Below are 15,085 nucleotides of genomic sequence, written 5' to 3' on the forward strand. Positions count from 1 at the left end.
GTGACCTATCAGATTCTGCGACCCCAATGGGAAGAGGCTTTGTTGATGATGTGAAGCGGCTGCAGTTTGGTGAGGTTTAGGCACCAAAAGTACTTGGTTGGGTTTAGGTACTAAAAGTACTTGGTTATGGTTAGGAAAACATCGTTGTTTGGGTTTTGGTCACAGAATCCTTTAGGTCACAGATTTTGGTGTGGCCGAAATCCTTTCCCTCCTCATTTGGAAACAAGTTCCTTGGACTTTTAATGGTGAAATAACTCAGCAACATGGACAGTTTTCAACAACAATAGCCCTTGCACTGTTACATTGTTGTATTGGTACTATTACTTAAGTAAAGGATCTGAGTGCTTCTTCCACCACTGTTAAAATCAAAGGGCATGACCAACTGTCCTCTATGCTAGCTTTGGCCCTAATAATTAATTATATTAATTACACCTGTGAAAAAGATAAAAATCTAACAAAACAAAAAAAACATGGGAGAAATGAAAGGTCAACAAACACCTATTTAGGTAGCCTACAAATTCACAATTTTGTCTACCTATAATGTGATGCCGAGCATTTGGAGCAGTTGAGAATGTATGGATGCATTACATTATTCACCTTGTGACTGGTAACTCAGCGATTCTACAATCTTGAGTATGATCCTCATTGATGCCCTGCAGTCCCACTGGCCCCAGTACTTGTGCTTTTATTTACTGGGCCATCGGCGGAGGTATCTTCCTCTGAGAAAGAAGCTCCATTCTCTGTCCGAGCTAAATCAATATCCCATTATAGTGTTCCAGAGGGAAATGGCTTAGAGGAAGGAAAGAGAAATAACCTCATATATTATGGCAACACCAATCCATTGATGTGTTTTTCTGCTTCTCTGTTCCAAGGTGAAGTTAGGGTGAAGTTGTTGGAAATGAGAACTGTTGAATTTAGAGAATATGGAAGACCCAAACAACAAAGAGAAAATAAACTGTTGATGACTGAAAGGAACTCCCTTGAATAATTTGACAGTGTGCTGTTTGAAAAAAAAAACTCTGCTTGATATGAGACACAGAGAGAAGAGGAAGAAAAGAAGAATAAGAAGAGTAGGCTGTATAGGGTGATGAAGGAAAAATCCATGCAACACATCTCAATGTTTTTATGGGTGTTTTTTAATTGAAACCAGCTTCACTGATAACAAACATGCAATATCACTGTACAAGCCAACACCACTGATAAGTGTTACTCATTCAAGTCTTGACACATTGTCAAGGATTAGCCTGGCACGCACTCGCACACACACACACTTTCAGATGTTGTACAGAGATAAACACGCTCTACCTCTTTTTCTCTTTGACATACACAGGACACACACTCGCACGCAAACACTCACATTCGTGTACGCACAGTCATATTTACATATCACAGTGAATGATGGGTAAAAACTGACGCGGGGAGGAGGATTACACTGTTCTCCCGGTCCGACCAGAGATGAGAATGGCAGCACAGTTCCAGTGATAGCGAGTGTGTGTCTGACTGAGGTGGGATAAGGAGTGTGATGATGACAGTGAGGATGTGAGTAGAAAACGAGACCTTTTATCAGCATCCTAAAATCTGAGCGGTAGGCGGCGGGCGTCTTGGATGGGCGCCTCTAATATAAAAGAAAACAGGTCTGCGTAGAATAAATCGTCTTTTTTTGTCAAATCCACTCAGTCTGTGCTACATTTAAATGCATGGTGTAATTACAGTAACATAAATACAGGGCTTCATGGTTTCATAAGTAGGTTTGGGGTATTGCTTGGATGATATAATAACTGATATCACTGTCTGCCGATGCACTTTTAGAAATGTAAATCAACCCCCTCCCCCCAAAAAAAGAAAAAGGCCACACTACCAAACAATTCCAATAAATAAATAAATACTTTAAAACGTCATACAAAATTCTGGTGTTACCCTTTTCCCAACATTTAATGGAAGTTCTGTCTACAAATGTAAGATAATAAATATATTTAGTATTTTTAGTAACAGTTAGGTTTAAGTGGGTTTATTTGGGATATCTCTTATATCTTTAAGCAAAAAATGGATTATAAACAGTAGGAAAGATCTCTGCAGAAACTCTATTTAATACTGCTCATATCACAATGGTTACGACACGATAAAATACTGCAAATTATCAAAACTGTACAGAAAAACTTACAAGTTTCTCTAAAATACATTTTCACTGTTAGTGTGTGACAAGAGAGACACAAGAGAGCTCGTCTCTGTTTGGCCAGCAGAGCAGCAGCCTGTCCTTCAGATGGGCTGACGACAACAGTCATTACCAGTCAAAGGCAGCTCTCTGCACGTAGCTGATTGTTCTGCCCTCTGCTGCACCAGTTTGGAGCAGAGCGCCGGGCCCCATGGTCCCTCCACCTCGTCAGCGGTTCGCAACACCCCTCTGAAGCTCTTGCTGATGGCTACTACAACTCTACATGGAGCTGAGGACTCACAGTCTAGGAAGAGAAAAAGACTGCAGCAGGGCGAGCTAGCCCACACGTTTCTACTTGACGTCTGGCACAGTACACTCTTCTACTCCAGTTCATAGTTTCAAAATGGTAGACGTTTTTTTTCTACTTTTCTCTGTTGTGTGTTTTTTAAAATGTATTATATTCCTCTAGCTAATCTACTTCACGGTTACAGGTGTGAGAGTTAGTGGCGCACCACCAATTGGTGGAGTGTTTTGGCTGGGTGAGGGCAGTGCCACCCTGGTAATGTGTGGATGTGTGTGTTTTTTAGTGTAGAGGAGGGCAGGTTTTGGGCCAACAGGTCAGCGGTGGCGATAGTGTCTCATGAGGGGGACGATGCAGGAAGGTGGACCAGACAGCTTGAGGAAGGGGTGCTGGAGGAGTTCCTGGGCCGTGGCTCTCTGCGAGGGCTCCCTCACCAGCATCAGATCCAGGAAGGACCGCAGCACCGAAGACACCTGAAGACATAAAGAAATGCTTTAATTCTGGTCCTTTATTTGATCTATGATTATTGATTGTAAAGGGGAGTTTAATACTAGCACAAACTTGCAGGAAATATCTTAGATAAAGAACTTGTGTTGTAGCAATGTCAATCTGTGAGCTTGTCCATGACGGTCCAGACCGACATTCATGGAAAGCCAGAGAATGAACCTTAATGTTAATAGTGATCTCCTGACTTTACCTCTAGCGCCACCATAAAGTTGACATTTGATGTTCTTAGAAAACATGTTAACAATTACTGGATGGATTGCCATGAAATTTGGTACACAAATTCATGTCCCCTCAGGATGAATTATAATAACTTTGGTGAACCCTTTACTGTCCATCTAGTGCCATCATCAAGTCCAAATTGTATCTTTTAAGCTTTACTTTGTGTTTTGTGCTAAAATGTTAGCATGCTAACATGCTAGACTAAGATGGTGAACATAGTAAACATTATAGCTAATAATTTAGCTCAAAGCTGTGCCAAAATCCAGGCTCACAGAACTGCTAGCCTTATACTGGATGTAAGTTTGGGTTTACTGATAAATAGTCAATAAGTAGCACTCCAGTAAGAAATTCCTGAGATTTAACTTCTGTTTAATGCTCTGCTAATGCTCTCAACATTTAAATTCTGGATCAATAGAGTAGTTTTGATGCAGTTTTGCTGCTGATTTCAGCGATAAAGCATTCAGAGTATGGTAGAAATCAGATTTTCACCTCTAGTCTTGACATACCAAACACACAGATCAAACAGGATTTCTCACAACAAAGCTGAAATATGTATAACTAAAGGCCATAACAGTATGGCTAGCCATTATTGTTAAATTATGTAGAATAAACCTGTTTCAGAGTTAACTAAAAAGCTAGAATTGAAAGTCATTTTAAAATACTAATATATAGTAAGTACTTTTGTATGCACTTGGTCATAATAGATCACAAATTGAATGAAAAATGAATATATTTTTTACTGCAGTGTATCATGCAGCAGAAATGACCACATACACACCCACCAGTTAGTGTCACTACATTGTTTATGTCAATATTAAGGTTGGTCATTTTGAGCATTTCTACAAATGATCTGCATGTATTACTTGAATGCATTCACACTTCAATCATATGTATGAACAAAGATTTTTTTTAAATCCTTGATTTTTAATTTTTACTTCAGAATTTCTTCCACTATGCTTACTGTTCTAAAAACCTGCATTGCGGCCTTTCTTACCTTGTGCGACTCTTTTAGCCGTGGGGGCAGGTTGTCTCGTATCCTCCTCATGGCCTGCAGAGGGGGTTCATTGAAGTAAGGGGGCTCTCCATCCACCATCTCGATCACCATGATGCCTAAAGACCAGATATCCACCTGGACACACAAGAAAACATTCATCCTGTCTACTAGTGCAGAGGCATGCAAAACATACAGTATGCTGGGAAGTCTCTCTGGCACTTGGTGCAGAGCAACGGTAATCCATGTGTTTGCTGTCCTCACCTCGGTCCCATAAGGTAGTCTGGAGATGACCTCTGGTGCCATCCAGTAGGGTGTGCCCACGAGGGACTTTCTCTTGGGCACCTCTTTGGAAACTTGGGCACAAAAGCCAAAGTCTGATAGCTTGATCTGCAAACACACACAACCACCATGGTTTGTTACTACTGTGTGTGGACATACAGTGCAAATTGTATTAGTTCAGAACCTCTGTGTTTGATGTCAAGAAGTGCACTGACCCATTGTGATGAAGAGCTTTCATGGAAGACACTAATCTCCCGTATTAGCGGTTAATTATCCTTCAGTTAATCATGTCTTATCAGCTCTTTAGGAGGCATTAGGCAGGATTTAATTACTGGGGCACAAGTGATAAGTGATGATGATGAGTTTCTGGCACAGGCTGTTGACAAGTGGCAGGAGTGGCACCAATGGAGAAGGTCAGTGAGAGTGTGTGTGTTACACTGAGATCACTAGTGACAGGAACAAAGGTAGTAGCATTGGTTATTAAATACCTGGGTATTACTGTTTAAATGGGGATCTTCAGGTTTAATAACATCCCAAAGGGAGGAGTGTGAATTAATAATATATCCACACACCACATACAGAAACACATGCACAGAGAGACACACACACACACACACTCACACTCATCATGTGCACTTACCCTGCCATCACTGGTCAGGAGAATGGAGTCGCTCTTAATGTCGCGGTGGATGACGCCCTGCGTGTGCAGGTAGCACAGAGCCCTCAGCACCGACAAGCACACTGTGGCAATCTGCTCCTCATTCATCCTGTGAGAACACACACACACATACATGTCAGCAATGACTATGAAAGTAGAAGAGCATGTAGGAATATATTTCACATGTAGAAATGTCAGAAAAGATATGTCATTTTTCTTTTGGTTGAGGTGAGGATAGTCCAAGTTTTTTAGAAGAGCAGTGGAGGGTGTTTTGCTTTTTAAAATGATTTATGTATTTCTTTATTTATATATATTTGTTCTTACCCTAAATTTTATTGTAGCACTCTACTGTGATGTAGTTAATAGTGACTTGTATTGTAACTGTATTAGCCTGTGTCATGCCATCCTAATTAAAAACATTATGAATTTAATATTTGAATCACTTATTCTCACTTATATATATATACATATATATCAAATTATAATATATAATTAATATATTAATTGTCATAGCTTCTTATAGTATCTTGTTGATTGTATTAATCTTTTCTTTTTTGTTTTTATTGTCTTTTTAATTTTCACCCTTTTTATATGTATTAATTTACTGTACAGTTTGTCATACATCTTTTTTATCCATGTACTTTTTGTATTTTCTGTACTTTCTTTCTACGTGCTGCATTGTGGGAAAGGAAAAGGGTAAGACAGGTGGGCAAAAGCACAAATAAAATGTGAATGTCTTATTAAATCGATTTGTTTTTCTAAATGCGCACTAATTTCTAAAGAAACTACAACAAAAAGGCTATATAGCTAGTCCCTAAATAAGGTATACTTTAACATCTAAATTACTACTATTTATTAGGCTACAGCTCAGATGAATCTGACTTCAGACTTTGCTGTCATTCTAAAGAGATTACAGTTCAACACAACTACAATGGAGCAGAAATCCGGTTTGAAAATATCTCCCTGCAGCCTGCAGCGACTGTAGCTGTGCAGAGCGGACAGGAGGGTCCCATATGGAGAGACGGGGCGATGCAGTGCGTCTGAATGAGCTCGCACAGAAACTCACAGCTCCACTGAACATTTACATCTAGACCCAGCTGGCCAGGCCATGCCGTGTGTTTGTGTGTGCGTGTGTGTGTGTGTGTGTGTGTGTGTGCTCATGCGCTTTAAGCTGCCATCACATACATGTGCAGAAATAGAGACATGCTCATTTGCAGGCATGGATCAAGGAAACATACATATATGCAGTATTCATGCATATGAAGTATATATACACACACATTCATACATGTTCTCTCAACACTCACACACACACACACACACTCTTAGCACTGCACATAGCAGCAGATTTTATTGTCACACATGTATGCATTTACAGTCACAAAAAATAAATGAGCCTTCTGCTAATAGCAAAACAACTGGCTAACGCAAAGTGTTCAGGATGGAGATGTGTATGCAAAAACAATTCACCTCTTACTGCCCCCCCCCTTTCTCCCATCCCCTTCATCCCTCACTCAAACACACACAAATGAACACACACAATTAAAAGGAAAACAGGATCACTGAAATAGAAAATTGTTACAAACACAAAGTAAAAAACAATTTTAATGAGCCTGTAAAGGTTGCCAGGGGGAGGAGAATGATATACACACCTACAGACACACAAACATGCACACGTTCATACACACACACACACACACACACATACACACACACAACTGCAAGCATAAATACATATGCTTTTGCCCTTACTGGATAAAATCCCTGTAAAGTGCAGCTCATTAACAAAAGCATATAATTTAAATTTGAATGTCATTGAAGTAGCTCGGGAACACAGACGCCCACTCTGACACCACTGACTCGCCTGTATCTCGGTGTGTGTTGGCTGCCAACAAGCCAGCGACCTGATGCAGCTTGCACCACGTAAGGCAGGCAGCAGTTACTTCTACAACAAAAGGCGTAACAGAAATAGCACAGAGCTTTCACCTGGACAAATATGGAGGAACTTACCAGGAAAAAACAAACTGCAACATTGCTTGTATCATCAACTTCGATAGATATAAGGCCTAATAATTAAATCAAGTGGTCAATTTGTATGGTTACTAAGCAAACAAAATTTAAGAGATGAGAAATGAGATTTTAATAACATTGTGCGATTAAGTTCTATTTGACAAACATAGTTTTCCTCTTTCTTTGGTCTCACTGGTGATATTGGCAAGAATATCAATTAGAATATTGAAAAAATTCCACAAAAACATACACACTTAGTTCCACTTAAAATTCAACAAACTCATGAAAAAGAGTGATGGGGAGTTAAGGAGCAAACATGTGCGCGCAATAATATCCTCTTTACTGAGATTTCCATTAGTACTTCTAAGAGCACTCGTGCATACTGAAACACTCTCTCTCTCTCTTTCTGTCTCTCAGTCACACACACACACACACGCACGCACACACACACACACACACACACACACAGGCAAACATCTGTGTGGGAGCCTGTTAAAAATACTTCACGGTAGCAGCGGTGCTCAGCCTCACCAAAGCGTGTTATTAGCATCCGACACCGCACAGTGCTAATGCTGACACTCCACGCAAATGACTGTAATTAAACACCAAGCACAAAGTAAGCTTAAAACAATGAGGCGGCAGCTTAGAAACACGACTCAACAACAGAGAAGCAATTAGGAAAAGTTGGAGAACAATAATCCTAAAACTATCAAACGCAGAACTGGATTACAGCCCATCTGCTTGTTTCTCCTGGTTGTTTTGCAAAATCATCCATCTTTGTGACGTTTCTCATGTGCAGAGCAAATTAAATGACCTTGTGATTTTTAACAACCCCCCATTTGATGTCACCACCATCACCAGCACATCAAATGTATTCAGTCATTCAGAGATTTCGATTAAAAATGGAGCACATGAGCCCTCTCCCATATGGTTGCTTCCACTGACTGTCTCGTCATTCAACATAACTGATACTAACACACGCACACACACACACACACACAAATGACACACACAAAGTTTATTTCTTGGCATCAGAAATATATTAAGTCAGAATCTTATTATTATTTTATTTCTCTATTTATTTTAGCTCTTATCAAGCTCTTGTCATTCATACTGTGCACATTCTGTTTTTTCATTCTGTCAAAAACACTGCTGTTAGGGTTTTAAAGGATTAGGTTGTCATTTTCGGGAATATACGTTATCGTTTTCTTGCCTAAAGTTAGCAGGAAGATCAATACCACTCTCACGTATGTCTGGTAAATATGAAGCTTACAACCAGGAGAGAGTTATTTTAGCTTAGCATAAACAGGGGGAAACAGCTAGCCTGGATCTGTGCAAAGCTAACATAATCCACCTACCTGCGCCTCTATAACTCACTATTAACATTTTAAATCATGTTTGATTAAACCTTACAAAAAATATAGTGTACTCACTGCTGGTTGCGTGGCAATGCTGTTTCCCCCTGTTTTAAGCCTTTGTACTAAGCTAAAATAACAGTCTTATGGCTGTAGCTTCATATTTTACTGACAGTTATGAGAGTGGAATTGATCTGCATAACCACTTCTCCGGAACTAAGCAAATAAGGCGTATTCCTTTAACTTCCCGTTACTGAATGATTAATTTCAGAAGTGATTTAAGGATATTACTAATTACATCATCAAGCAGGGAGGTTTTTGCTCCCAGTTGAACTTTAAACACCATACAATCTACACTGTGAGGTCCGCAAATATAGTGCTATTCTTTTGGTTGTTTCTAGTAGCAGGTTCCTACTTCAGGAGATTAAGTAAACAAAATCCTTATCCACTTATTTTTGATTGGTTCTGCGTTGTGTCAAAGTGCTTGGACCCTGTTATACCTGCTTCTAGGTGTAGTTCTTATTTAAAAATGCATTTTGATAGTCCCTCTTTTACTTCTGTTTTTGTTACTCTATGACTATTTCCACGACCACTTCAGGGCTTTTGTGGTATTTTACACTGCTGTTTTTAGTACACTTTAGGATCTTATATTTCTATATTCAAGAGGGGTTACCTGGTGTGAGTCACAATGTCAGTGAGTGCACCACCCTCGAGAAACTCCATGACAACCCATAGCTCGTCTCCCACCAGGTAGCTGTTGTACATGTCAACCACGTTCTCGTGATGGTAGTCCCTCATGATCACCACCTAAAACAGACAGAGACAGAGAGAGAGAAAAGTAAATTACTTGTTTATATATTTATATATATAACATGATAAAGAGGCCTATAAATTACATATTCTGATATGAAAAAAACATTGTATGTATCATGTAACACAAGTATTATTATAATTACTATTAATTGCTAAATTAAATACTGCATTTGGATCAATACACAAAATCAAATGTATGGATGCATGTTAAATATGTTAAAAAGAAATCATCTACTATTTAAATAATGAATAAAATTTGTTCATGTCATTTTAATTATTTATTCATTTAACTTTCCTTTGTTTAATGGGAACATGTTCTGGAGGCTTAACTATAAAGGGGTTACATTCAGAAATTAATAGGATTACACGAAGCAAATTAGTTTCCAACTGAACATGCACTGGTTCACATTTGTGTTCACTTTACACACATGCTAACATACATGCATCATGCATGCAATCATTCTCTCTCTCTCTCTCTCTGTCTCTCTCTCGCTCACCTACAACACACACACACACACACACACAAAATAGAATCAGTAATATTGCTTGATAAAGGAGATCCAAGGCTCAATCTTTAATCAATTCACATTTTAGTTTTTCTTTTTTATTTCATTGGGAATGAAAATGATACAGAGCTCATTTGTCAATAGTTAGCATACCGTGAAAAGAAACGGCTATGAATATAATTCTCGCTGAGGGGTTTCAGCATGAATACTATTAATACATTTTTAGTAAATAAATGCAATTATGGATGTAAAAATGTGCTTGTGGTTTGATTGCTATGGATATGTGTCAGGGTAACAGAAGCAAACTGAACTTGTTTTTCGGTTATTAAGCAAGCTACTGTTTTGCAGTGAGATTTATTTTTATGTAGGTGTAATGATGCTATTTAAACCAGTTTCATCTCTGCTGCTATTTGTTTGAGCTATCTGTGATAAATGTGAATTCATGTGTGGGGAGTGGGCTTCAGGCTCTTCACTTATGTGTATCAAACTGACCTACAGTAGCAGTCAGTAGGCGATATGAGGATAGATTTGTAATTCTGCCTTTTTTATCTCAATCCCACTCTTCTGTCAGTTTCATCTTGGATCTATAATATAATATTCTTCTTCTTCTTCTTCTTGAGCAGGTCAGGTGACTGAGAAATTAAACCTACACTGATATCACTGCACAATATGCTGTAACAATTACACATTATTTCAGTTTAGTCAATGTCCCTAAAAAAAGTCAAAGGGGCCAAAAATAGGCTACCTTCTGAAAAAAAGGCACATGGATGCCTCCCTCCCTCCTCCTATATGTGTGGGGGCCATTGGGCCTTCCCCTCTGTTAGAAATGAACAAATCACAGACTGGTAGCAGTACAACATCCACTGTGAAGTCTCCAAAAAGAACCAGAACTACAGTAAATGTGTTGCTGTATAAGCTAATGACACCCAGGGATGTTAGTCAATGTTAAAATTGACTGCTGTAGGTGTGAGCATGCTTGAGATAAGTGTACTGCTGTCATGCCCCATCTCTGTCAGTCTTTTATACCTCATTAAAGAGCAGCTCTCTCCTCTGCTGTTTCCTGAGGTCCATCTTCTTCACAGCCACCTGCTTGCCACTGTGCTTCTCGCTGGCGATGCACACGATACCCGTGGAGCCCTCGCCGATTTTGATAAAGCTGTCCAGGTATTCCCGAGGGTCGCCTTTAGGCATGCATAAACATAGCTCAATTTTAATGTGGCACCAGAATATTTTTTTTTTATGTAAGGCATGTCACTTTTCTTTTGTCCATTCCTCACCTGGGTTGACCACCAGTTGAAGTGCAGCTCTGAACTGCTCATGAGAGACTCTGGAGGGTTGAGTGTCGGAGCTGGACCCCCAGGAAGGAGGCGGGTAGGCCCCCGGGGGGATGTAGGGTGATGAGGGCTGTGAGTAGGCCCCCTGTGTTTAGAACACACACAGATGCACAGAGTGACAGAGAAACAGAGAGAGGCTATATTTAACTAAACTACGGTGACTTCCAAAACAACATCAAATGTATTATTCCTACCCTAATCTATAGCACAAAACACCTGCTTTTCAGGCCTGTTTTCAGTTTTGCTACAGTGCACCTTTTCAGCCAATTCAATGGGGTTTCATATGGTTTTATCTGGCGTAAGAAGCTACACATCTCTCAAATGTTTGTCATCAGTTGTATTAGTGAACACAGAGAATATGCTGTACCTGAGGGGTGTAAGGTGGGCTGGGCTGGGAGGGGGGATGGTGGTATGGTGAAGGTTTGTAATGGTGAAAGACAGGAGGGTAGGGCAGGTGTGCTGGGGGGTAGCCAGGCGGCTTGGTGTGGCTCTGAGGTTGCTTAAGAGGCCCTCTGGGGTAGGTGTCGCCACCCGTAACCTGGGGACTGCCATCACGTAGCGGACGCTCATAGTCACCCTGGAGAAGAGAGCACAAGGATAAGGTTATTTGACTGATGTATCCCCATTTAAAGAAACAAAACTCTCCGATTACACCAGCTGGGAGCATACTGTATGCATTGTGTTCATTAGTTACTTAAAAATGTAACTGTGCTAAATGCATCAGTGTAATGCATGACCACACACTCTGTCCACATCAAAATGCCAGCTCTACTTCCAGGTATGTCTGCAGGTACATTAGCCCTCGACAGACCTAACAGAGGACGTTTAGTCCACAGCACATGGACCATAATTTATCATTACCACCCCACAATTCTCCTCAACAACTCCATTCATCAACCAGGAGCCCAGGGAGCATCAGGATCTGGGACACTCCTCTTTCTTAAGATCCTAGAAACGCCTCTTTTAAACTTTAAAGTTGTGCGGGAGCATGAATAGTCGCACTTAACTGAGAGAGACTTATTAAAAGGTCAGTTGTTTGACACAGTTGAACTGGTCTGACTCATAATGGGCCTGGTGTACACACACAAATGCATGCACATACATACACACAAACCTTGAGGAGACTCTCAAACCATAAATGACCACATCAGTAGTGATTTCATAACTCAACACATTATAGTCACCATATATGTACTATATCATACTACGTCAGTTTATAAAGGCGGAAGATGTTCTACTGTGTAACAATGACCACGGCAAATAAAAACTAGAAAATAGTTGGCGAATGCTGGTGGTATTCAATCCTTGTTGGCATGTCTAATGTACAGCACAGGAGATGGCCAGAGAAAAGTAATCTAAAAAAAAAAGTTTGCCTGGATTGGTTAGATCACTTTCTCCACCCTGCAGAGATTAAATTACTTTACCGTTGCCACCTCCCGAAAATGCTCTTTAACCAGTATGATTTATTTTTCTCGTAATAAAAAACTCCCTCTCTTTCCTTTTATTTGTTTCTCTCTCTGTGCCTGTCACTCTTTCTCTTTACAGTTACACAGACACACACAGACACACAGACACACAGACACACACACACACGTGCATGGAGGAGGAGCCCTGATGTGTTAGGATGGTGTATAATTACATGGTGTGAATTCTTTTAATCAATCACTCTCAGGCAGGTGTGGGTGCTGGGACGGCCCAGTCTTGCGCCCCCCCTATCGTTGGCCAGCACTGCTGGCTGGCTGTCAGCCAAGGGTCTCCTGATCCATGTTGGTTAAACGCGCATTAATCTGAGTTTGGCAGGGTAATCAACAACCTAACTCAACTGTGAAATTGAATTCCACGGTGGAACATCGTTCGGCCAGTTTTATGCTAAGGCTGCAGAAAGGGAAAGTGCCGCAACATCAATTTGTCACCGAGAGCTGCGGCACTGAGCTCGCATTCCCCACAAAACACAGTGGGAGAGAGAGAGCAAGAGAGGAAGGCAGAGAGGGGAGGGAGTGTGTGCGTTTGTATCTTTGTGTGGCTGCGTGTCTGTGTGTGGCCAAGTCTCCGCGCTGTCTACTGTTACATCCCCACTGGCTCCCAACAACAGCAGGGAAAAAAGAAGGATTTACTTCAGTGGTGTGAGTGGGCTGAATTAGGGAAAGAGAAGAAAGGGTAGAGAATGAGAGAGGAGAGAGAGGGTGGGTTTGTTACATGGTCCACGAGTCAAGAAGAATAGTGATTCTTAAGCTGCCAGATGATTCCTTGTCTTTTTTTTCTTTTTACAACTGCTGCATCTCCAAACATCACAAGACAAATTAAGGTGCATTGATTCCTTAGCCAGCTCTTCACTATGGCCTATATTTAATGTGATGTAAGATTTGACTAAACAATAAATAGAGCACCAAATCAAGTATTAACAATACACCAAATATAGTCTGATGGAATTAATATCTTTTAGCACTTTTACCTTTTGGATGGACTGTTAAGTCTTAAATCTAAAGGAAAGCAAATGTGCGTCCTCAAGCACAACAACTCTGAAAGTGGTAATAATCAACAATATGTAAGAAAAAATGACCTTCTCCTGCGTCACTTACAATCCTGCTACTCTTGCATTCTCCGTGGCAGTTTTTTTTCTATGAGTGGCTATTTACTGAAGCATGCAGGCTAAATGGTTTTTCATCAAGGCACCCTGGGATCTACATCAGCACACCCAGTTTCCATCTTAGCTGCTGGACTCACTGTGTGTGTGTGTGTGTGTGAGAAGGAGGGATGTTGGAGAGCTGTGGTAGCAGTACACACACCTGTATTATGGGCTTCACTGAAAGATTTGGAGAATGATATAAAGAATATAGAGAAATGATATGAAGAACACTTTACAGAATGACCACACTTACCCCTGCTGTTGCATTGACTAGCAGCATACATTGCACTCTACTACTGTACAACCTTTTCGAATATCTTCTATTGTAGCAAATGCAGTTATATAATAATATTGACATAAAAGAACCACCTCAAGTAACTTATACTGGAAAGATATTGTTACATTTCACAGCCACTAATGCATGGAAGGTGTGTTTGCTCTTGTCTGTGGAGTCTCTGTGTGGAAGAATCTCTTAGGCATCTCAGTCTTTCCTACTGCTCCACTGGAGCACATCACAGACAGCATCACACTCTCCAAGTGCCAACATACTTATAGTGCTGGTGTTGCACATACCATGGGCAGCTTTAAGCTATGAAACATGACATTCTACCAACAATCAAATCTGTAATTTCATATTTACCACAACTTTTGTTCTTATGTGAATAACATTTTACTGGCTATCTGCTGAGTATAATTTTCTAGCAAATCCTGCACTTTTATCACCTCGAAGTTCTGCTTGTTTGTGTGTTTTCTGGTGACATGTTTGGTTAGGAGCACCCATTATACACAGATAAACTGTGTAAGATTCATATCTGCCCTTGTATCTAGATTTGTTCTCTACCCACAGAACACTGCAATCAGTCTGCATCAAATTATCATTATCATTCCTACCATTATCAACGGTTTAACCTGGCTAAAGCTTTCCTGTTAGATATTTATTTGCCATTAAGTAACAGCAACATTGTTTGCTCTTTATATCAAAATGTTGCAGATCCTAACACAGTTTTTGTCAGTTCTGGTCTGGTTTAGTCAATTCTACTTTGATTTTACCTGATTCTGGTATTTTCATTTTTACTTTCTTCCTGCCATGTCACTACCTCTCGCTTCTTTCTTTATTCTCTACATTCCTTTGTGCATCTCTTTGTCTAGTCTCTGTAACTCTTCCTGTAATTCAGAGATTTCTGGTCGATGGTCAGCATGAGCATTAATTTATCTGTGTGCAGAGACAGTGGCAACTGAAGAGGGGTAATTCTGTATGTGGCAGCGCCTGCCTTATTCAGGGACGAGTAGATTAACAGTTGACACTATCTATCTGGCAGGAATGCCAGAAA

At 40.3% G+C, this 15,085-nt stretch overlaps 1 protein-coding gene across 6 annotated transcripts in view; it reads right to left on the reverse strand.

The window, feature by feature from the left end:
• Window positions 1-1,116: 1,116 nt before the first annotated feature.
• The window catches only part of pak5 (p21 protein (Cdc42/Rac)-activated kinase 5), a 71,761-nt gene continuing 57,792 nt past the window's right edge, over window positions 1,117-15,085 (reverse strand). For all 6 annotated transcript variants that reach the window (XM_038726121.1, XM_038726124.1, XM_038726123.1 and 3 more), the window contains 8 exons: window positions 11,496-11,705; window positions 11,072-11,213; window positions 10,821-10,975; window positions 9,149-9,282; window positions 5,093-5,219; window positions 4,435-4,560; window positions 4,174-4,308; window positions 1,117-2,926 (listed from right to left, as the gene is read on the reverse strand). In XM_038726121.1, the coding sequence (XP_038582049.1) occupies window positions 2,771-2,926; window positions 4,174-4,308; window positions 4,435-4,560; window positions 5,093-5,219; window positions 9,149-9,282; window positions 10,821-10,975; window positions 11,072-11,213; window positions 11,496-11,705 (1,185 nt within the window). In that variant the 3' untranslated portion in view covers window positions 1,117-2,770. The remainder of the gene's footprint in view (window positions 2,927-4,173; window positions 4,309-4,434; window positions 4,561-5,092; window positions 5,220-9,148; window positions 9,283-10,820; window positions 10,976-11,071; window positions 11,214-11,495; window positions 11,706-15,085) is intronic.

This window comes from Micropterus salmoides, unplaced genomic scaffold (assembly GCF_014851395.1).
Source record: "Micropterus salmoides isolate LMB-PRFRI ecotype aquatic unplaced genomic scaffold, ASM1485139v1 Ms_hic_scaffold_18, whole genome shotgun sequence".
In the NCBI taxonomy this organism is placed as follows: Eukaryota; Metazoa; Chordata; class Actinopteri; order Centrarchiformes; family Centrarchidae; genus Micropterus; species Micropterus salmoides.